General features: G+C 50.0%; 2 protein-coding genes across 2 annotated transcripts in view; one reads left to right on the plus strand and one right to left on the minus strand.

The window, feature by feature from the left end:
* Window positions 1-143: 143 nt before the first annotated feature.
* On the minus strand, window positions 144-22,460 carry TMEM53 (transmembrane protein 53). Its single transcript, XM_032877576.1, has 3 exons — window positions 22,184-22,460; window positions 6,225-6,346; window positions 144-1,662 (listed from the first exon to the last, which is right to left on the minus strand). The coding sequence occupies exons 1-3, from the start codon at window positions 22,458-22,460 to the stop codon at window positions 1,009-1,011; spliced, it is 1,053 nt and encodes a 350-aa protein (XP_032733467.1). The 3' UTR covers window positions 144-1,008.
* ARMH1 (armadillo like helical domain containing 1) overlaps window positions 22,412-23,626 on the plus strand; it is a 54,321-nt gene continuing 53,106 nt past the window's right edge. The window contains exon 1 of the mRNA XM_032877575.1: window positions 22,412-22,572. The gene's annotated coding sequence lies outside the window, so the exon portion shown is untranslated. The remainder of the gene's footprint in view (window positions 22,573-23,626) is intronic.

A 23,626-nucleotide genomic window follows, 5' to 3' on the forward strand; every position in this document is an offset into this window, starting at 1 on the left:
AGCCAGAGGGTCCGTCAGTCCTGAGAATATCAAGCGTCAGCTCCCACCCAGAGCCTGGCCAGCCATCTCCGTCACTGCCTGTCAAACTTACAAAGCCCGTCCCTGTCCCCCTCCCAAGTCCCTTGAATGCCACAGTGAGCTCATTCAGTCAGCATGTTTATTGAATACCTACTATGTGCCAGCATTGTGCAGCAGGGACTTAAAGAACAGGAGAAGGTAGAGAACTCAGGCTGAAGCCACCTCTCCAGCCTGGAGATGATCCAAGTGGGTCTCTCAAGGAGATGAAGGAGTCCTCGCCCCGGCTCTGGTCTCCAGGGCTACCAACTTCGCTTGTCCCAGGTCCTGTATGGCACCACTGTCTTCCTACTCCTCACTCCAGCTGCCTGTCAGACACCCTGCAGCCTTCCTGGACCAAAAGCTTCCCAGCAAAGCGTTGTGGACCCCGGCAGGCCTACCACCTGCACGTCCTCAGCTCCCCTCTCTCCAGCGGTGAGGTGAGAGGAGTCTCTCTACATCAACTACCAAGTGGGGTCTATGCGGATGGTGCGTCATGCTGTGGGGCTTGGGAGCAGAAATCCTAGCCCCGTGCACCAGCCTGACCCTGTCCTCTGGCACCACTACTCAAAGCTCACCTGCCTTTCAAGAAGTTAAAGATCAGTGCTGGGGCTCCTCAACAGCCCAACCTTCCCCACTCTGTGAGCCCTACCCGTCCTAAGAGCTCCAGGCGACCACAGCCTGACCCATGCCTGTCCAAACACAGTCAGGGCAAGATTCCCGCGGAAACCTGTCTGGGCACTCCCACCCCTAGGATCCTGGGAGAAACCATTCCCGGGGCAGAGGCTGCTGGAATTCAGTGAGAGTTCTCTCCTCGCGGGACCACAGAGTCCCAAAGGGCTGTCACAGAACTGAAGCAGGAGAGGACCCCGCCGGCCACGGACAGAGGTTGTGGGGAGGGGTGGGGCGTTTATTTCTGGAGCAGAGAGGAGTTGGGTGAGTGGGGCAAGGAGCTCAGCAGTGGACACAGCTGCGCATGAAGTCGACGCAGAGGCTGGTGTAGTAAGTAGGGTAATCACGGAGGTGGCTGACATGCGCAGATGACACAAAGTCCACGGAGCGCACGACGACCTGGTGCGCCAGGCGTGCCTCCACCATGCGTTCCACGTCCCTGGCCAGGACCACCTCGTCGGCCCTGGAGTAGAGGTAGAGCTCAGGCCAGCGAGAGGCGGCATCAAGTAGCCTGTCATAGAAGTGGGTATGGAAGAGGGCCGTGAGGGGGGCGAGCAGGACATGGAAGAGGACTGCCACCAGGGCGAAGGCCGCCAGGAGCAGCAGGCGCAGCACAGCAGGCCGGTGCTCCAGGACGGCCGCCAGGGCCCGCAGAGCCCCCAGCACGTTGCTGTCACCAGGGCCGCTGTCAAAGATGGTGCCCACCACACGCAGGTGGCAGAAGCGCCGATGGGTCTGCAGGAGCTCCAGCACGTATCGGTAGAGCATGACGCCGGCATTGCTGAAGACATGGAAGAGCAGGGGCTCCTTCTCCACCTCGTAATCAAAGAGGAGCTCAAGCAGCTTCTGGGCCAAAACACGAAGTGAAGGGATGCCCAGGGACTCGGAGAAGAAGACCATATGCCATGGGGCTGTGTATCTGATCACGATGCAGCCCTGGGGAGAGGAGAGAGGCCAGGTCGGTCCTCAGGGATGGGGGTAGGGTGTGGGGGTGGTGGGGGGGGGAGTCCAAGCTAGGGTCAGAGATGTCCCACAGCTCTGACTGCTGGGGGCCCATAAGCCTACGGGTGCTCCAGGCACCAGCTCACCGCTCTCAGACACCGGGGCCTTCCAGAGTGCAAGGTACACTCGAGGCCCAGTTGCGGAATAATCACTTCATGCTGGCCACAGCCACTCAGCCTGGCACGGTGTGTAAGGCCGGGAGCCATCTCTGGCCCGTGCCCTGTCTCTCTCCCACCTTCCCCCTTGCACCTCATCTGCTCAACTCTGGCATATTTAAGGCCTCACTGCTGGCCACACCTGGCTGCAGTGACTCTGCTCTGCGCCATCCCCACCCTCCCAGGCACAAGGAGCCGCCCCCATAAAATCCGACACCACAGATGCAGCCTGCATGCCCCAGCCTTGACCACCAGAGGCCACTCGTGAGCTGGACCCACATCAAGTCCATCTCTGGTGTCTGAGAGCAGAGTCCGTGCTCTCTGGCACAGGGGCCTGGCACCCCAATTTCTCTGGTTCTAAGGCCTGGGATCCCTCCTCCCACTCGCCTTGAAATTCCAAATATAATAAACACTGTTCCTCAAATTCTAAAATCTGAGCCAATTTCATGTACCCCTCCAAGCCTGGGTCAAGCGTGCCTCAAAATTTCCAGACAGATCCTCTCCTATGTCAGTTAAAAAAGGCAGCTAATGCCATGTGCCTGAATGCTAATCCCCTCTCACTGTCCTGCTCAAGAGACAGAGGGCCCTCTATCAGCAGAATCTGAGTTAGGCGGGCTCTGGGGTCACACAGGTCTGGCTTTGATTCCTGGCACCACTGTTAACAGTAGGGGCGAAGAGCAAATTGCATCACCGTCCTGGGCCTGTGCCTTCTGTAAATTGGGATAACGTCTACCTCGTTGGGCTATGGTGAAGACCGAATGAAAACACACACCTCAAGTGCCCCAAACCGCACCCTGCACAAAGTCAACCAACAGTAGTAGCCATCAGTGGCGGCAGGAGTAATAATGAGAACAGCCTTGAGTGACCCAGAGCAAAACCAAATGGTCAGCTGACATAACCCTGCTGTCAGCCCCCTCACTGCTCCCCTGTCCCTGACTCCAGTCTGACACCTGTCCCCAGCTCCTCCTGGCACTATTCTCACTGGGGCCCTGGCGTGCCGAAGCCCCCCTCCCCAGACTCTGCAGAGGGGCCAGTGATGCCACCTGGCCGGTCGGGATCTGCGGAGAGTTCATAAAATGCTCTGTTCTCGCTTCCCAGTGGGACTTGAAAGATCTTCGCCCCAACCCTCCCCAACCAAGCCACAGCATTTCCCACAAATGCAAACACACTCCCACATCACACGGCCACACACGCAACTCCGAGAACCCAGCAAAAGCCCACCCATTTCGTATCCCACAGACACAGATGCATGCGGCACCCACCACTCACTCATGTGCACCCGCCACACCGTATGTAAGTACACAACAAAGCCACAGCTGGCAAGACACACCTGCGTGCATATATACCACTGGCAGGTACACAGTGAGATGCTACACTCTCTTCAAGAATACACACACACACACATACACACTCCTGACCGGGAGCATTCACATGGAGACATAAACAGCAATTCCTGTCAACACACCATCTATGAGGATATAACATGGTGTGTGCCCTCCAACCCCGCGTCACCTATGAGGGCACATGCGGAACATACCCTCTGGGGCCCCAGCCCTCCGAGGGAAGGGCACATGTGTGCCCAGCTTCCCAGTGCCCGCAGGATCTTGGCCTCATGTTGAAATTTCCCAGGTGCCCACATCTCTGCTGCCATCTCCCCCGTCAGAAGCTCCTAGAAGTCCCTGCTGGTCACATCCCAGTTTCTCCCCCACCCCCCAGCCAAGCGGATCTCCATCTCTGGGCACCCTCGAACCCACAGTCCTGCCATGGATCTTTGCTTCCCTCTCCTGTATTTTCAGTCTCCTCCTCTATCTCTCTCAATTCCTGACAAACCAATATCATTTAAAAAAATTTTTTTAAAGTCTCAGGACACCCAGATGGCACAGTCGGTTAAGCATCTGACTCTTGGTTTTGGCTCAGGTTGTGATCTCAAGGTCCCGAGACAGAGCCTCACATCTAGCTCTGCACTTAGCAGAGAGTCTGCTTAAGACTCTCCCTCCTCTCCCTCTGCCCCTTCCCCCTCCACCCCCCACATGCACACTGTCTCTCAAATAAAATTATTTTTTAAAAAGTCTCTGCCATTACACTGTGTTCCCCTCTAACTCTATCCCACCCTCTCGCCACCTTCCAAGACAATCTTTGACACCTGCCCTCTTCACCTCATCCCCTCCCACTAACTTCCCTGCTCTGGTCTCACCAAGGTCACCCGTGCTCTCCCAAATGGGCCAAATCACACAACGCCTCTTAGCACCCATCATACTTTCCTTCTAGCACGATTCGGGATCACACGCTCCTGGATATATTCTCTGGTAGCCCCATGCTGGGTGTAGAGATAACTTAAAAATAAATCTTAAAAAATAAATAAATAAAAGAGCCTTAAGGAACAAAGTAACTAGATCCAATGGATAATCTAGATTGGATCCTAGTTTGGGCAAATCAACTATAAAGGACATTTTGGGGACTGTAGAGCATCTGAATATGGACTGAGAACTCAAGGAGAAGAAGACAGATTAAGCAAGGTGGAGATCAGGATCTGAGAATAAGCATGATGCAAAACAGTATATTGAAAAACTGGAATGCTTGGATGGCTCAGTCGGTTAGGTGTCTGCATTTGGCTTAGATCACGATCCTGGGGTCCTGGGATCAAGTCTCACATCATGCTTCTTGCTCAGCAGGGAGCCTTCTTCTCCCTCTGCCATTCTCCCCCTGCTTGTGCTCTCTCTCTCTCACAAATAAATAAAATCTTCTTAAAACAAAAAGTAAATGGGGCACCTGGGTGGCTCAGTCATTAAGCGTCTGCCTTCGGCTTAGGTCATGATCCCGGGGTCCTGGGATTAAGCCCCACAATCGGGCTCCCTGCTCAGCTGCTGGGTACCACAGGGAGCCTGCTTATCCCTCTGCCCCTCCCCTTTCCTGTGTTCCCTCTCTCTTGCTGTGTCTGTCTCTGTCAAATAAATAAATAAATAAAATCTTTTTTTTTTTTTTTTTAAGTATATTCAATAGATCTTGTTAGGTAAAGAAAAGTTACACACAGAGAAAAGCTGAAAGGATGGGCACAAATGAGTAAACAGGGGTCATCTCTAGGTGGTAGATCCAGTATTTTTACTTTCTTTTAAATAATCTAGTATCAGGAGTTAGGAGTTGGACCATTTTTTTCTCCACACGCATGCTGTCCTGACCCCCTTCCTTTCCCAGAGGAGCCCTCCGCCAGCCCTGCCAACTCACCCTGCTGCCTTCCTTGGAATCTAACCCCACACCCTCCCCCTAGGCCCCCCTCCTCTCTTGACATTTGCCCTTTCCTTCATTCTCTGCTCTGGCCACACTCACCTATTCCTATTCTTCCACCTGCCCTCAGGGATCTTAATCCAATGGCAAAGCAGACAAACAAGACTGGCCCAGTGAGTGGAATTCAGAAGTAGCTGAAACTACCCCCAACTGCAAGGCCATTCATGAAAGGCGACACCAAAGGACCAGCCTTGCTGGCTGGGGGAAGGCCTCAGGCTCAGAACAACATTTTGCCCCCAACCCTTCTCCCACTCCAGGGCCACACCCCCTTCAGTCCCAGTGCAGACGGTGGTCAGTGGAGGGAGGCTGTAGGCGAGGGGCTGGGGGTACTGGCTGACCACTGGAGATCCCCACTCCTCCTCAGCCCAGGGCTTCCAAGTGGCAATGAGGGCTGTCCCCTCTGGCGTCTCTCTGCTGAGGAGGGCAGGGCCAGGCCAGAAGCCACAGATGTAAAAGAGGCTTCCAAAATATAACCAGGCCCTCCTAGGGCTCTCTCCAATTACCATAAGCTCTACGTCCAACTCTTGGGGTAGCCTAAGAAGAAGCCAAAAGACTTCCAGCCTGAATCTCTTTTCCAAGAGGCTCTCCTGCCATGGGAATGTGAAGGTGCCATGTCAACCCCAAGACAGAAACTCACCTGGTCAGAAAATGGAGAATATCCTAGGGGTACTCACTGTGCCCCACACTCTCAGCCCAGGCTCTTGCTGCCCATCTGGGCAACAACAGACTTGAGGTCTGGGCCGACTCCACAGCTGGAAGCACATCGGGGCTGGGCTGCCCACCACGGGGTTTAGGGAGGAAGGAAGAGGAAGCAGGTCAGGGGGCTGAAGGAGACAGACCCGGCCACAGAGCTGGCAGCAAAGGAGGGAAAATCCTGCCAGAGACCCTATGACCCCAGAGTCTTCCTCACAGGCTGTTCTCAGTACCAGGCCTGTCACATTGGTGCTCAGCAGTCGCCGCAGCCCAGAGATGAGGGCAGCCAAGGCTGAGCTCGCCACAGAGAGGCCACAGGCGGCAGTGCCCCCCAGGGCACGGTGTCCACAAGCCTGCAGTACTCACCCTTTTGTGGTAGATGGCGCTGTACTTGGCAAGGTTCTTGTCCGTACAGCCACCCCAGCCCAAGAGAATCACCAAAGGCTGTCGCGTCCCCACCTCCTTCCCGCCTTGGTTGGGGCTGTTCTCTGAAACAGAGACATGGGGGGACTGTCAGCACTAGAGGTGGCACACGGGGTGAGGATGACTGGCCAATCCAGAGCCAATCTAGCTGCAGGCAGGGAAGCAACAGATGCCAGATCTTGGCATATCCTGCCAGCGCCCGCGCCTCGGGTCCCCACAGGGCTCCCTCCTCTATCCCACCTCAAGTGGCATTTAGGCCTCTCAGGAGGCAATGCAGGGTCACTGGAAAAACCCACATGAGGGCACCTTTCTTTCGTAACTCAAAGACATAGCCCAGGCGAGAAAAGTGAGAACTTCCTCCATGCAATGTCACTTTCTAATCCAGAGGTCAGCAAACTATAAGCCATGGACCAAATGTGGCCCATGCTCTAGTTTTGTATGAACCACACACTGAAAAGAATAATGGTTTTTATATTTTTAAATGGTTAAAAAAATCAAAAGAACTAATATTTTGTGACACATGAAAGTTATATGAAATTTAAGTTTGATCGTCTACAAGAAAGTTTTATTGGAACACAGCCATGCTCATTCATTTACTTCCTGTGTGTAGCTGCTTTCATGTTGAAACAGCAGAGATGAGTCATGGCAACAGGGACCCTACGGTTCGCAAAGCCTAAAATACTTATGTCCCTTTACAGAAAAAGTTTGCCAGCCCTATTCTAATTTCACAAGCAGTTAGAAGAAGGAGATCTTAAAAGGAGAAAAGGATGGGACAGTGCCAACGGGGAGGTAGAGCAGACAGACTCTGCGGGACCACATTAAACCACCCGCCCTCTCCTGCCAGAGAATAATCATCGCCATATTTGCCAAGACTTAACGCTCATAACAACACTGCAAGGAATATTATTGAAGATGACGACACTGCGGCACAGAGTGGTTAAGTTACTGGCCTAAGGTCACCCAGGAAGTGTACAGCTGGGAATCTGGCCCCTGCTCCCCATCCTAACTAACGCACTTGAGATGTTCTGTGCCACCGGCACTGTCCACAACTAGAAGCAATGTCTCCTTCAGCGATGTGCCAAGGCACAAGCCAGCTGCTTCCTCCATGGCTACTTTCCCAGAAGCTTCCCCGCAGCCTTGTTTGGTCAAACCTCATCTCATTTCCCCCTCCAAGTAAGGACCCACGCACTCAGGGGGACTTCAGTGCCAGGACTGTCCACTCCTAGTTATCTGCCCTCCCACAAGGGCCAGGGTGTGCCCTTCCCAGTATCAAGCCCCTTGTCTCCGCTCAGCAGCCACCTCGAGATTTATGGATGCCGGTGGTGACCTGGCAACAGTAAATTTCAAGGCTAGTTAAGAGGATGGTAAATATAAATCACTAACCTTTGGACAAAAGGAAGACAACAATTTCCTGTGGAAATTAACATGATTGAAAAGTTCAATGTTCCTGCTCTCCAGCAGTGGTGACTCTGGCCTTCAGAGATTAACGGCCTGCCCCCAGGGGCATCCCAGGCTGGGCTGCAACTCAGCCTGGAGCAGGAGCTGCCCGTGCTCCTCAGTGCCAGCACTCCCAGGCTCCCCTTATCCCTGCCTGGCCCCGGGGGGAGGGAGACGGTCCCACAGATCTAACTCAGGCCACTCCAAACATTTGCACCATCTTTCCCGGCTTGGTGTCCCCATCCCCTGCTACGGCAGCAGCTCTTCGGCTGTCCTGGCCCTTCTGGCAAAAAGGCGTCTAGGCCTCCCTGGGGCCCTAGCCCACCCTGCTGAGGATGACGGCTCCTGAAGCTTGGGCTGCAGCAGCCTCAGGGGTAGCCATCAACAGCCACCCACTTGGATCTGCCTTTGAACCTTGAGATCCAGGAGCTCCAGGGAGGCTCTCTGACCTCCGTGCAGCTGACTGAGCACAGTCTCCCCTCCCCTGGCCTACAGTGGTTCCCCTCCTGGGCCACCAACAAGACACAGCAAAAGGCTTCAGCATTTATCTCCAACCCAGAGAAGGCAGCCAAGGGACGCCACACCCGCTGGCGGCCTCCTGAAGTTAAGGTCAGCCTGCATGGGCCATGATGGTGCATTCCCGGTTGGGGAAAGTTCGAGCAGCTTCTGTAGACCCTCTGACCTGCCCCTGCACATGAAACTCCCTTCTGCTCCACCGGGTTTTACAGGTGCCCAGGCTTCACCAACTCAGGGAGGAATGACTCTTCCCCAGAGAGGCATTTCCACGAAGAAACTCTCAGAATATGGACACCCTGAACACACCGCCCACTCCCAGAGCCCAGCCTTTCAGTACTGCTCATCATGGGCGGGAACACGTCCCTCCATTCAAGCCAGACACTCGAGGTGGCCCCTGAGCCACAGCTACTCTTCCTGCCCGTGGGAATCTCCCATTCCCCCTACACAATCTCATCCCGGGGCCCCACTCTCTCTACTCATTCCTAACTTCAGCCCTCATCCTCCCCTCCTCCCGACCGGAGCCGTGCTGCCTGCTCTGATTCTAGATTTCAAGTGCTATAACCAGGAAAGTCCAAGGTGCTCTGGCAATGAGGCTGAGAGCGCTGGCGACAGGGAAGGCCCCCCAGAGGAAGACACACGTGCTGGGCTGCCCTGGAGGCCCAGTACAAACACACCAGGTGGAGAGAGGCCATGGGTGTGGGCAGGAGGCTCTGGAGATGCTGGGGTTGGTGTGAGGCCCAGCAAGCAGTCCTGGGGGCTCAAAGCCGGGGAGAAGAGCAACAGTGGTTGCAAGAGCTGCTGAGAGTGGCACTGGGGTCCCATCCTGCAGGGTCTTTCAAGCCATGCGTAGGAGTTGGGATTTTATTCCAAGAGCAAAGGACGATTCTGGAATTGGGGAAGTGGCAGGATCCAATCTGGATTGATTAATGACTTGTAGGATGATTTAATGTCTGTCTCTCCCTTTAGCCAGCAGGCTCTGTGAAGGCAGGCGCTCAGCGTGGCGTGTTTATCACTCCATCCCCAGTGCCCAGCCCTGTAGCTGGCCCATTCAGGCACGCAGGAGAAACGTGCTGGAATGAACCTGGGGCTGCCAAGTGAAGGATGGATCCAAGGACAAGAAGCTAGCATTCTTGGGACGCCTGGGTGGCTCAGTTGGTTAAGCAGCTGCCTTCGGCTCAGGTCATGATCCCAGCGTCCTGGGATCGAGTCCCACATCGGGCTCCTTGCTCTGCAGGGAGCCTGCTTCTCCCTCTGCCTCTGCCTGCCATTCTGTCTGCCTGTGCTCGCTCTCTCTCTCTCTCATAAATAAATAAAATCTTAAAAAAAAAAAAAAAAAAAAAGAAGCTAGCATTCTTCTTGATACCCACTGCCCTTTCCAGAGTAATACAAGTAATTGTTATGGCCACTGTTATTTATTGCCACATCCAGATCACGATTCCTCCATCCTCTTATAAAAGCCCCTGTTCTTTCTGTGCTTATTCCACTGACCAGGTCACCCGGTTCCCTCCTGTGGCTGACATCTCAGGGCCTTCGGCTGCTGCCCCTTGGGGACAAGACTTGGGCTCTGGCTCTACCTCTCATTTATGTTCCAAGACTTCCCACGACTCGGTGCAGGCAATCAAATCCACTTCCTAAGCCATCACAAACCTCTTGAAGTCCACATCTCCTTCCAGCTCTTTTCTCCCCCTCTTTCCCCATCACCAAGAAAAACAGCGATGGTAACAGGGAAAAGAGCGTTTCGCCTCGAGCACTGTTCTGAGCCCTTTATGTGTCAATTCACCAAACTTTACAACGATCCCATGAACAATGTACTGTGATTATTCTCATTTTGCTGATGAACAACTTAAGGCACAGAGATAATGGAAACTGGCTCAAGGTCACACAACTAATAACCAGTGAAACTGGAATCCCAAACCAAGTGGTCTCGAGACCAGCTTGTAACAACTGCCCCAGCCGGTGCCCTGGGTAACAAAACCGAAGCCCCTAGGCTGAACCAAGTCTCTACCACCTAAGCTCCAAAAGTGTACACATAGCTGTCTTTGTCCATCAACAGATCCACTCTGACCTCTTTTGCCTCCTCCTTGTCCTCAGGGACCACCCCCCCACAGCCAGAGCCCCCATATATGCTTCCTCGTTGGGTCCTAAACCATCCTAGGAATTAGGTACTATTGTTCCCATTTCCCAGATGAGAAAACTAAAACACAGAGAGAGTAAGCCCCTCTCCCCAAGAACATGCAGCCAGGAAGTAGCAGAGCCAGCATCCATCTCTCTGGACCCCGACGCCACCCAGCTCCCATCACCACCCTGCTCCCATCTCCAGGACCTCGCACGTGCTCCTCACTCCCCCGCCCAGTGTGCCGCCACTCCATGTTCATGCCTGGCTAATGCCTGCTCCGCCTGCTGAGTCGGCTCACTGTTCACTTCCAGGAAGCCTCCCCCGAGGGCTCCGGCAACCCCTTTCTATCCCCCACCCCCAATCACCAGACTGAGTTAGACTCCGCTGGGATCGGGGAGGAGGCTGCAGTAGTAACACACAAGGCCAGGGAAGGCAAAGGCCTGAACCCCAACAGTGGAAGACAGGTAGGAAGGTGGGGGGAAAGGACAGGGACAAGAGTAGTTTTGGAACATGGATCAAAAATCTCAAAAGCATGCCATCTTTGACATAGCAATTCTAAGAAATAAAATTGTTTAATCATATGGAAATATTTGATAATACATGAAGCAAACTAGAGACACACACGTAAGAGCTAAAACCTTTAATAAAACCCTTCAGAGAAAACACAGGAGTAAATCTTTGTGGCCTCGCATTAAGCAAAGGTTTCTTGGATATGACCAAAAGTTCAAGGACTAAAAGAAAAAAAAAAAGATAAATTGGGATTTTGTCAAAATTCAAAATATTTGTACTTCAGAGGACACCATCAAAAAAGTGAAATGAGGGGTGCCTGGGTGGCTCAGTGGGTTAAAGCCTCTGCCTTCGGCTCGGGTCATGATCCCAGGGTCTTGGGATCGAATCCCGCATTGGGCTCTCTGCTCATCGGGGAGCCTGCTTCCCTTCCTCTCTCTCTGCCTGCTTCTCTGCCTACTTGTGATCTCTGTCAAATAAATAAATAAATAAAGTGAAATGAACAACCCCCAGAACAGGAGGAGATATTTGTAAATAATATATCTGATAGGGGGTTTGTATCTGGCATATACCAAAAACTTCTCACAACTCAACAATAAAAAGACAACTCGATTAAGATGGGCAAAGGATTTGAATACACATTTCTCCAAAGAAAAGAGACGAATGATCAATGAGCACATGAAAAGATGTTCAAAATCACGGTCCTTACAGAAATGAAGATGAAAACTGCAGTGAGATCCCATGTTATACCCAGGAGGATGGCTATAATCAAAAAAAGTCAGGTAGTAACAAGTGTTGATGAGGGCATGGAGAGATCAGACCCTCATACACTACGGGTGAGAACACAAAAAGGTGCATCTAGAAAGCATTTTGGCAGTTCCTAAGAAAAAAATTAACCATCAAGTTACCACAGGACCCAAGACGCCTGGATGGCTCAGTCAATTAAGCATCTGCTTTCGGCTCAGGGCATGATCCGAAGGTCCCTGGATGGAGTCCCACCCACATCAGGTTCCCTGCTCAGCAGGGAGCCTGCTTCTCCCACTGCCTGCTGCTCCCCCTGCTTGTACTTCTTTTTTTTTTTTTTTTTTTAAGACTTTATGTATTTATTTGTCAGAGAGAGAGAGAGAACACAAGCAGGCAGAGTGGCAGGCAGAGGCAGAGAGAGACGCAGGCTCCTGGCTGAGCAAGGAGCCAGATGTGGTACTCGATCCCAGGACCCTGGGATCATGACCCGAGCTGAAGGCAGCGGCTCAACCAACTGAGCCACCCAGGGATCCCCCCCGCCGCTTGTGCTTCTATCTTTATCTCTCTCTCTCTCTAACACATAAATACATAAAATCTAAAAAAAACCCACAGGACTCAGCACTTCTATTCCTGGGTAAACACACACCTAAGAGAAGTAAAAGCATGTGTCCACACAAAAACCTGGACACAAATGTTCAGAGCCACAGATATTCACAAGAGCCACCAAACAGGAACAATCCAAATGCCTATCAGTAATATGGTATAGCCATACCATGAAATACTATTCGGTCATTAAAAAAAGCAATGACGGGGACACCTGGGTGGCTCAGTGGGTTAAAGCCTCTGCCTTCAGCTCAGGTCATGATCCCAGGGTCCTGGGATGGAGCCCTACATTGGGCTCTCCGCTCAGCAGGGAGCCTGCTTCCCCGATCTCTCTGCCTGCCTCTCTGCCTACTTGTGATCTCTGTCTGTCAAATAAATAAATAAAATCTTAAAAAAAAAAAAAAAAGCAATGATGTGCCAACACAGGCTGCAACATGGATCAACTTTGAAAATCTATGTTAAGTAGAAGAAGCCAGCCACAAGACTATATATCACATGATTCTATTTATATAAAATGTCCAAAATAGGTAGATCCACAGAGAAGTTAAATAGTGGTTACAAGGAGCTAAAGGTGGGGGAGGGGAATGGGGCATGACTACTAATGGGTATACCTTTTCTTCTGAGGTGAGGGAAACTGTTCTGGAGTTAGTGGTGACGGTTGCACAATTCTGTGAATATACTAAAAAACAATACAAGCTTAAAAGGGTGAGATTTATGGTATATGAATTATAGTTCAATAATGCTCTTATTTTTAAAAATTAATAATAATAGGGTTGCCTGGCTCACTCGGTCTGTAGAGCATGCAATTCTTGACCTCGATGTTTTAAGTTCAAGTCCCATGGTGGCTATAGAGATTACTTTAAAATCTTTTTAAAAATTAGTAATACATTAAGTGAAAAAGCACGTTGAAAAGCAGCATATACAACAGAATATATATATATGTGTGTGTGCATATATATACATATTTATTTATTTATTTATTTATAGGTGCTGGGTACCTGGGTGGCTCAGTGGGTTACAGCCTCTGCCTTCAGTTCAGGTCATGATCCCAGGGTTCTGGGATCGAGCCCCGCATCGGGCTCTCTGCTCAGTGGGGAGCCTGCTCCCCGCCTCGCTCTGCCTGCCTCTCTGCCTACTTGTGATCTCTGTCAAATAAATAAAATCTTTTAAAATATATATATATATTTATAGGTACATATATATTTATGTATATACACACACATATATATTTATGCATAGAAAAAACACATCAAATACTAATAGCAATTATTTCTGGGACTAGAGGCAATTGTTTTTTCATGATTTTTTTTTTTTACCCACTTTCTAAAATCAACATGTTATCACTTTTGCAACGAGAGTTTAAATCTTATTTTAGCCCCTTGGTAAGGCAGAAGTATTCTTTTCAACCCTGGTGATTCTTGAGCACCCACAAAACAATTTAATCTCACAGTTTCCCTGTCCTCTAGGATTTCTCAACAAAACAATACTGACACCAATAATAGAAGAATTACAGATACACATATTGTACAACAGTTCAAGTCATAAAACTAAAGCATAGATTAGATTGTGTATATCCCAGGGGCATGTGGAGAAGACAAAGGAAAGGCTGATAAGTAATAAGGGTATACAGCACCATACATGCTTTTTATCTGTAAGTCAGAATGAAGATGCAAAGAACCTATGTTTTCTTTTTAAAATGCGAAGAATAAAAGGATCCTCAGTGTCCTCTATTCCCCAGCAAAACTTTCTAGAATCTCACATACCTAGGTCTGGTATTTATTTTTTCTTTAAGTAAACTCTGCCCCCAACATGGGCTCGAATTCACGACTCCAAGATCGAGAATCACATATTCTACCGACTGAGCCAATCGGGTACTCAACAGTTCCCATATTTATATACTTATATTTAAGTTACTTTATTTATAATTTTTTTTTTTTACTTTTTGAAATAAGAGCCTAGGAAAGTAGCACAGTACATACTTTATAAAACCATATCTGAATTCAAGAGAGAGAGACAAACCAAGAAACAGACCCTTAAGGCTAGAGAAAAAGCTGATGCTCGCCAGAGGGTGGGGCAGGGGATGGGTGAAACAGATGATGGGGATTGAGGAGCGCACTAGTCGTGATGAGCCCTGGGTGCTCTATGAAAGTATCAAATCACTATATTGTACATCTGAAACTAGTAACAGAACACTGTATGTTAACTAAATGGAATTAAATCTAGAACTTTACAAAAGATAAAAATAAAACAAAACCTTATCTGCGTCCAAATCTCTGGCTATGCCACGAATAATTACGAACCAGACCTTGAGCAAGCTCCTTAAACTTCAATTTCCTTATCTGTAAAATGGGGCTCTTAAGGGGCACCTGGGTGGCTCAGTTGTTAAGCAACTGCCTTTGGCTCAGGTCATGATCCCAGGGTCCTGGGATCGACCCCAACATTGGGATCCCTGCTCAGCGGGGAGTCTGTTTCTCCCTCTCCCACTCCCCCTATTTATATTCCTCCTCTCTCTGTGTCAAATAAATAAAATCTTTCTTTAAAATGGGGCTATCAATATGTAGATTAAATAAGATAATGTCTGTCGAGGGCTTAGCATGGTACCTGGCACAAAGAAGAGTTCAATGAACCCCAGATACTATTATTCCTTCACGAGCAGCACGTGCGTACTGCAGAAAAGGAGAAAATGAATGTCTAATAAAATTGGAATCCCACTGTTTTGTAATCTGCTTTCTTCCATTTAGCAATATATTGTGAACCTCTTTCCCTGTCAGCTTATATATTTCTACATTACTCTTTTTAGTGGCTACGGAGCGACCGTAGAATATTTCATAATTTGTGGTGACCAATCTCCCATTATTGGACATGATGTTTCCAATTTTTGCTATTATAAAAGGACTCTGTTGGACACCTCTTTCTTTGTGTGTGTCCTTAATTGTGTCCTAGAAATGGAACTATAGTCAAGCAACACTTCCTAAGGGCAAGAGGAATCCACACGCACTAGCTGAGGAGTGGAACTCGAGTTGAAATATGGGGTAATTTGGGGTAAGACACCTCATCTCCCTGGAGTTTCTGGTCCTCATATGTAAAACAGAGTAAAACCTCTCCCTCCTTCACAAGGTGGTTGCCATTAATAAAATCATGAGAGGTGCTCCTGGCAGGCCTGGCATGTGAGCAGGACACAGTCAACAGAGGAAGGACAAGAGAGACCCTGGCGAGCTCAGAGAAAGGAGGCCTGGAAAGAGTCCACCAGGTTTGGACCTCAAATCCAGAGCCTAGACGGCGCCTGGTATAGAGCAGACAAATTAGAAAGGGTTTTCGTTAATGTGCAAAAGAGACTGTGATTCCAAAAAATATAGGCAGACCTTGGAGATACGTGGGCTTGTTCCCAAACAACCCCAAAAAAGCGAATATCACAATAAAGTGAGTCAAACAAATTTTTTGGTCTCCCAGGGCATACAAACGTTATTTCCACTATACTATGGTCTATGAAGTATGTACTCGCATTGTCTAAAAAAACAATGTACATACCTTAATCTAAAAACACTTTATTGCTGGGGTGCCTAGCTGGCTCAGTCAGTACAGCATGGGACCCCTGATCTCAGGGTTGTGGGTTCAAGCCCCACACTGGGTGTAGAGTTTACTTTAAAAAAATTAAAAAATAAAATCTTTAAAAATACTTTATTGCTGGGGCACCTGGGTGGCTCAGTGGGTTAAGCCTGTGCCTTCAGCTCAGATCATGATCTCAGGGTCCTGGGATCGAGCCCTGCATCGGGCTCTTTCCTCAGCGGGGAGCCTGCTTCCCCCTCTCTCTCTGCCTGCCTCCCTGCCTACTCTCTCTGTCAAATAAATAAGTAAAATCTTTAAAAAAAAAATACTTAATTGCTAAAAAATGCCAATCACGATCTGAGTTTTCAGCGAGTCCTAATCTTTTCGCTGGTGGAGGGTCTGGCCTCGCTGTTGATGGCTGCTGACCGGTCAGGGTGGTGGGCGCTGAAGGCTGGGGCAGCTGTGGTGGTTTCTTAAAATAAGACAAAAAGGAAGTTTGCTGCACTGATTGGCTCTTCCTTTCAGAAACGATTTCCCTGTAGCACGTGATGCTGTTTGATAGCATTTTACCCAGAGCAGAACTTCTTTCAAAATGGGGACTCAGTCCTCTCCAACCCTAAAGCCGCTTCAGCAACTGAGTTTACGGAATGTCCTAAATCCTTTACTGTCATCTCCACAATCTTCACAGCGTCTTCACTGGGAGCAGGTTCCATCTCCAGAAACCACTGTCTTTGTTCCTCCATAAGCCGTAACTCCTCACCTGTTCAGGTTTTCTTAAGAGACGGCCGCACTTCAGCCGCTCCTTCAGGCGCCACTTCTGACTCTCGTTCTCTTGCTCTTTCCACCCCATCTGCGGTCACTTCCTCCGCTCACGTGCTCAGCCGGTCACAGTCACCCATGAGGGCTGGAACCACCTTCTTCCGAAGTCCTGCTCATGATAGTGTTTTGACATCTGCCCATGAATCACAAATATTCTTAATGGCGTCTAGAATGGTGAATCCTTTCCAGAATGTTTTTTATTTACTTTGCCTGGGTCCACCAGAGGAATCACTCTGTGGCAGCTCTAGCCTCAAGAAATGTATTTCTTAAGCAACAGGACTTGATTTGAAATTACTCCTTGATCTATGGGCTGCAGAATAGATATTGTGCTATCAGTCATGAAAACAACATTAATCTTATCATATACCTCCATCAGAGCCCTTGGGTGACCAAGGGTGATGAAGGTACATTGTCAATGAACACTAATATCTTGAAAAGTATCTTTTCTTCTGAGCAGAAGGCCTCAACAGTGGGCTTCAACCATTCAGTAAACCATGTTGGAAACAGATGTGCTGGCATCCAGGCTTTCCTATTCAATTCAGAAAGCACAGGCAGAGTAGACTTATCATAATTCTGAAGGGCCCTAGAATTTTCGGAATGGTACAGGAGCAATGCCTTCAACTTAAAGAGTCACCAGCTGCCTTAGCTTCTAGCAAGAGAGTCAGCCTGCCCTTAGAAGCTTTGAGGCCAGGCATTGACTTCTCCTCTCTAGCTATGAAAGTCCTACATTGCTGCTTCTTCCAACACAAGACTGTTTCTTCTATGTTGAAAATATGTTGTTTAGTGCAGCCACCTTCGAATGATCGTAGCCAAGTCTTCTGGTTTCTATATCATAACTTGCTGCTTCACATTACACTTTTATGCTATGGAGATGGCTTCTTTCCTCCAACCTCAGGAACCCATCTCTCCGAGCTTTCACCTTTTCTTCTGCATCTTCCTCCCTTCTTGGCCTTCAGAGGATTGAAGAGAGTGAGGGCCTTGCTCTGGATTTAGGCTCTGGCTTAAGGGAATGTTTGATCTTCTATCCAGACCACTAAAACTTTTTCCGCATCAGCAGTAAGATTTTCTTATCATTCGTATGTTCACTGGAGTGGAACTTTTGATTTCCTTCAAGAACTTTTCCTTTGCCTTCGCAATTTGGCCATTTGGTTCAAGAGAACCTCTCTCGGCTTTCCACGGTCCTTCCTTAATAAGCTTACTCATTTCCGAATTTTGATTTAAAGTGAGAGACTCATGATTCTTCCTTTCACTTGAACACTTAGAAGCTACTGTAGGGTTATGAACTGTCCTAATTTCAATACTGTGTTCTCAGGGAATAGGGAGGCCCCAGAAGAGGGAGAGAAACGATGGAATGGCCAGTCAGTGGAACAGTTAGAACACACACAACAATCATTGGTTAAGTTCACTGTCTTACACAGGTGAGGTTCGTGGCGCCCCCAAACGAGGCCAATAGTAACATCAAAGGTCACTGATCACAGATCACCATAAAAAAAATAATCATAATGGAAAAGTCTGAAATATTAGGAGAATTACCAAAATATGACACAGAAACGTGAAGTGAGCAAATGCTGTTGGAAAAATGGCACCCATAGACTTGCTTGATGCAAGGTTACCACGAACCTTCAATCTGTCAAAAACAAAAACAAACAAACAAAAACCCCACATCTGCAAAGTGTAATAAGGCAAAGCACAATAAAACAAGGTATGCCTGTAAATTAAACTCCTGTTTAAAAAAAACGGGGGGCCCACAGGCAAGGAGAGGATGAAGTCCCAACTTACTCTTCACCTGGGCCTCTAAGGCCTCTCTGGTGTGACAGCTCTGTGGGACCACCTCAGCCCTCCCCTAGTGCCCCGACTTCTGCATTTTCTTTGCTAACCATCTACCCATCAGCCCTATGAAGCTCTAGGTCCAGTGGGCCACTCTTCTCCAGAAGCCCACCATAACCACTGGGGCCCACCCTGGTGTTCAAAACCACTCAAAACTATTTCCCAGGTGCCAGTGAAAGCTTCCTGAAGGTTAAGTGGCCTTTTCTTTTTTTGGCCCCCACTCTTTTTTTTTTCTTTTTTTTCGCAAGTGCTTAGCAGAAGAGCAGTAAAACAATAAAACCTGGGCTCACAATAAACCTGTTACTTCTCCTCTTTGTGACCACCAAAGGCCTTCCTTGTACTCAAAGGGTAGGCCCCTTATCCAGACTCTGTGAATCAATTATTTCTGAAAATGTTTTCTAAGCATGAGAGCAATATAATGCTGTTAAGAAGGCCTCCTGGCCTGCCAGCAAGCCAAAGAGGGGCCTGGGGCAGCGCTTGGCTGACCAATCTCTGGCTGGGAGAAGGGGCGGCTTAGCCTCAGCCTGGGATGTCAGAGCATCTCTGGCTCGGGCCTACACAGCTGCCAAGTGACTCCATTCAGGTCCTTTGGCACCTCATCCTTGCCAGGCCCTAGCAACAGCGAGCAAAACCATCAAAAGCACTACCACAGGGATCCCTGCTATGGGAGCCAAGAGAATAGAATCTTCCCCAAGAAAATGAGATGGGAACAGAGTATTAGGAAGGGACAGGGATCATTGGTCAGGGAAGAAGGATGCAAGGAGATTCCAGGTCAAGGGATCAGCTTCAGCAAAGGAGTGGACAGATTACTCTTTCGGCATGGGCAGTCACAGATACTGGCTGGTTGGATTCCCAGCAGAAGGATCCAGGGCTGCCCAGCCTGGGCTCTGAACAACCCTAGATCCGCAGCTGCCTTCTGCGTAACAATATGCCAGCAGCAGCTGCTCGCCTGTCAGCTCACAGCAGTGCTGGGCATCGCAGTTTTCATGTTCAAATATGGCGGAGAGAAATTCCAGAAACCAAACATGATTGCCCTACATACTTCTGTACCATTAAATGGTAAATGCAAAAGAAAGACAGTCTCTAGGATCCCCCTAGCTTCCCCCCATGTGAAACCATGTCAGCCTGGAGGGAGCTCTCTGCAGATGGGAAACAGATTCAGGGGATCACAGTGCTGTTATCTCCTGCTGAGGGGGGCTACAACCCCAGCCCAGCTCTGGGGCATGCGCTTTGAGAGGGAAAGGCATGATGAACTAAAGCCAATCCAGAGAAGCAATCAGATGGAGGACGTCCTTCGAACCACATCGGAGGAAGGACAGCTGACAGCCCTAGAGGTATTCCTCTTGGAGAACAGAGATGTGAGGAAGGCATGAGCTGACCTCCTGAAGAGAGAGGAAGAGAGATTACCTTGCTGTGTTGCACCCACCCCGACCTTCTTGTCCGGCAATTACCACATCATTGTGAAACCACCTGCTTATACATCCTCCCACCTCCTGAAAACCAAAGCTCCCTGAATGGAGCCTGTGCGTGAGTTACTTCTCAGGCACCAGCAACTAACCTGCGGCCAGGACACACCAAATACTGAACTGAAAACAGAAACGACAGGACGGCCTATAGTGGCTCAAGAAAGGGAAGTGCTTTCTAACAATCCTAGTTACCTCCAGCAGGCCAGGATGTTTGGGAGGAAGCGTCCTGTCAGGGAAGGGTCTGGAAGCAACAGAATACCCTCATGCTAGTAGGACTAAATGCCCCCCCTGAGGTTTCTTCCAATTCTAGGACCCCACCTCCTGACGCAGTGAGGGGAGACACGAGGAGATACACCGACATGCCACGCACACACACCCAGTCACTGTCTCAGAAACCCTCACAGTCCCATGAAAGAGGCACTGTTATGGAGGAATATGAGGCCCAGGAAGGTTCAACAACTTGTCAAAGCCCTAAAACCAGTAGGAGATAGAAGTGAGGCAAACCAAGACCACCAGGCTGCTCACGTGGGCTGAGAGAGCACATCTGCCCTCCTAGCCACGAAGAGGGCAGCTCCAGCCCTTTGCAGCTGGTGGCTCTCCACAGGCAAGAATATTAACTGGCAGGGCAGCTGGGTGGCTCAGTGGGTTAAGCCTCTGCCTTCGGCTCAGGTCATGGTCTCAGGGTCCTGGAATCAAGCCCGGAATCGGGCTCTCTGCTCAGCGGGGAGCCTGCTTCCCCCTCTCTTTCTGCCTGCCTCTCTGCCTACTTGTGATCTCTCTCTCTGTCAAATAAATAAATAAAATCTTAAAAAAAAAATATTAACTGGCTTCATCTCTCCCTGATGCCAAACTTCTGAAAAGTATTTTTACACCCAAAGCCCAAGAGCCCTCTGCCACCATACGCAGCCCTAAGGAGCTAGGGCCATCTGTCCTGTGGAAACCTAGGGCTGCCCTCTCCTCCTAGACCCCAACCAATAACAGAAGATGCTATGGGAAGGGGCTGGGGAGGCTCTCCTGAAGGAGGCAACATCTGAGCTAAGCCTTCAATGACGAACTGGACAAGGACAAGGGGACAGTGTGGCACAGCAGAGGGGAAAGGGCATTCGACAGAGGAAACAGCAGGAGTAGAGGCAGAGAAGCAAGAAGTGTGTGGAGAATCACAAGCAGTTTGGGTTGCCAGAACATAAAACTCAAATTGAACAGTGGAAGGACACTGTGATCAAAGAGATAAGCAGGGGCTGCTACCGTGCAAAGGACTTTGACTGCCACCTTAAGGAACCTGAACTTGATTTATCCTGAGGGCCCTGAGAAGCCACTGAAGGGTTTTAGGCAGAGCGATGATAAGAGTAAACCTCTACATTAAGGAAGATCGCCAGTAGCCATACAAGAGGCTGCTCGGATGGCAGTGAGACTGGAGGGTGGAAAGGCCATGTGGACCAAAGGAGGGAGAGACATGTTGGGCTCAGTACCTCAAACCTCCTCTATCAAAATTCCCAGTCAGCGCCAAACTTTCTGTCCTCTGGGCCTGCAATCCAACTCTCACTGCAGGGACCCAGGCCTGCTCTACAGGCTACTCATTTTGTGGAGCCTCCCACACATGGCTCTTTAATGATACGACTCCAGGGAGGAGGAATGCTAAAAACTGTACTTACTCCATGCCAGGCACTATGCTGGGTCCGTCACACAAACTACACCAGTTGTGCAACCAACAGCCCTGGAAAGGGGGTTACTATAGGTAGCCTAGTTTTGCAGATGAGGAAACTGCCAGAGGTCATCTAGCTACTAAAGAGGGGATCTGAACCGACTTCTACCTGACGGCAGAGACTGCTTGGTTCACCACTGCCAAGGAAAGCGGGAGGGATGAGTCCCGTGTCCCGGGCTTCTGCAAGGACCCCCAGGAAAACAGTGGGTGGAAAATAATGTGGGTGGGTCCCCCAGCCACAACCGCTGACGAGAGGCTGAAAGTGGGAAGCCTGACCCCAAACAAAGGAAGGACAGCCCCTGCCCTCAGCAGCCTTCAGCTTCGAGGGGAGAAACGAAGGCACGGACCTGAGAACTGCCACCGAAAAGACAGAAAAAGCCCCCAACAGAGCCGAGGCCGCAGGGAAGGGGCGGGACTCGGACGCGGAGACCACTCCGGGGCGGGGCTTGTGCGGGGCGGAACTCTGTGGGCCCGACCAAGTCTAGGCCAGGCAGGACCCCGTGAGGGGGCGGGTCGCGAGAGGGCGGGGCTCCGAAAGGGGCGGAGTCACAGCTGTGCTTGCGACCCAGAGACTCGTCAGGTTACCTCCCCAAGATGGGACCCGGCCCTCGTTCCATACCCTGGCTCCAGCAGGGCTGATCCGGGATCTCGATGGTGTAGTCCAGCTCAGCCGAGGCCATGGTGAAGGCGCCAGCCCCCAGCACGGGCCTCCGCCGGAACTCCCGCTCGCGCGCCCGCGCCTCACCCGGGAGCCTCCTGGGCGCCGCCCAATCACCACCCCCCTCTCCCGTCGCTGCCCAATCCCTGAGCCGCGCTCTGTGACCTCCCGGCTTAGCAACCGCCGAGTCTCTCTCCGAGCCTCTCACGACACCCCACGGCCGGGCCCTAGCAACCATTCCCCGCCCCGTTCTAGCCGTGCTTCACAGCCATTGGCTGACTCGCGTGATCTGGGTCAGGTATTGGTCAACCGGGACGCCTCTCGGGAAGAGTTCCCACCCTCCCGTGTAGGTAAGAGGGTCTGCGGGAGATTTGCGGTGTTCTGGAAATGGGAAGGTCTCCCTTCCCCACCGTGTCTTATCCTACGGGGTGGACGGCAGTGCCCTTTGACTTACGCCATCTCCTACCTCTACCGTCCTTTACCAGACGCAGCTCCGAGGGCTGGAGGTAGAAAACCGTACAAAACGGCCTAAGGGACGCGTGCCAGCCCATCCTCCATCCAGTGGGTTGAGGCATATTCTGGCTGGTGGGGTGAGGGGTAGGCAGGGGAGTGGTGTCTTCAAAATGTTCTGTCCGTTGGGGACATAAAGGGGCTAGACAGTACTGTTTTCTTGCATTTATCCATGTATTTAACAAATATTTACTAAGCTCCTATTATGTAGGTGAGCTCTAGTGAAGATTACGCTTTTGGTCATGACTTCCGTAAGTCTTAAAAGGAGAGGGAGAGAAACCATACATGAACCAACTCTGTGTGAGGGATAAATACTACAGAAGAATAGGCCCTAATGATTTAAGGGTCTCAGAAAGTGTTGAAGGGGCAATTATGACAACGGGGATATGTCTCGAGCTGGGCCTTGAAAGACTCGTGGGGATATGGAGGACAAAGGACTCCTTGCAGGAGCTCAATGAGGGGAAACAGAGATGAGTACCAGAAATTTTTGAGCATTTTCTGGCCAGTGGAGATACTAATGTGAGAGTAAACTCGGAAGAACAGTTAGGATCTTGGAGGGTCTTTGGTGTCAAACTCAGCCTGACAATCTCCAATCCTGGAGGGTCTTTGATGTCAAGCTCAGCTTTGAGCTTATGGGTAGATGATAAAAATTTTCCAGTGTATTTTATACCTGTGAGCACAAGAGCTCAGACTTTATCCTGAGGACAATGGAGAGTCAGTGAAGTACTTTAAGCAAAGGAATAATGATCAGATTTGCATTTTAGAGAGATCAATGGAAAGAATGGATTGGGGATTGGGAGAAGGAAGGAGACTAGTTAGGAAGTTGTTTCAGTAATGGGGAAAGGTTATGGTGGCCTAAGGAATGGAGAGGTAGCAGGAATGAAGAGGCAGAGA

The sequence above is a fragment of the Lontra canadensis genome, unplaced genomic scaffold, assembly GCF_010015895.1.
Source record: "Lontra canadensis isolate GAN:19392208 unplaced genomic scaffold, GSC_riverotter_1.0 scaffold60, whole genome shotgun sequence".
NCBI lineage: Eukaryota > Metazoa > Chordata > Mammalia > Carnivora > Mustelidae > Lontra > Lontra canadensis.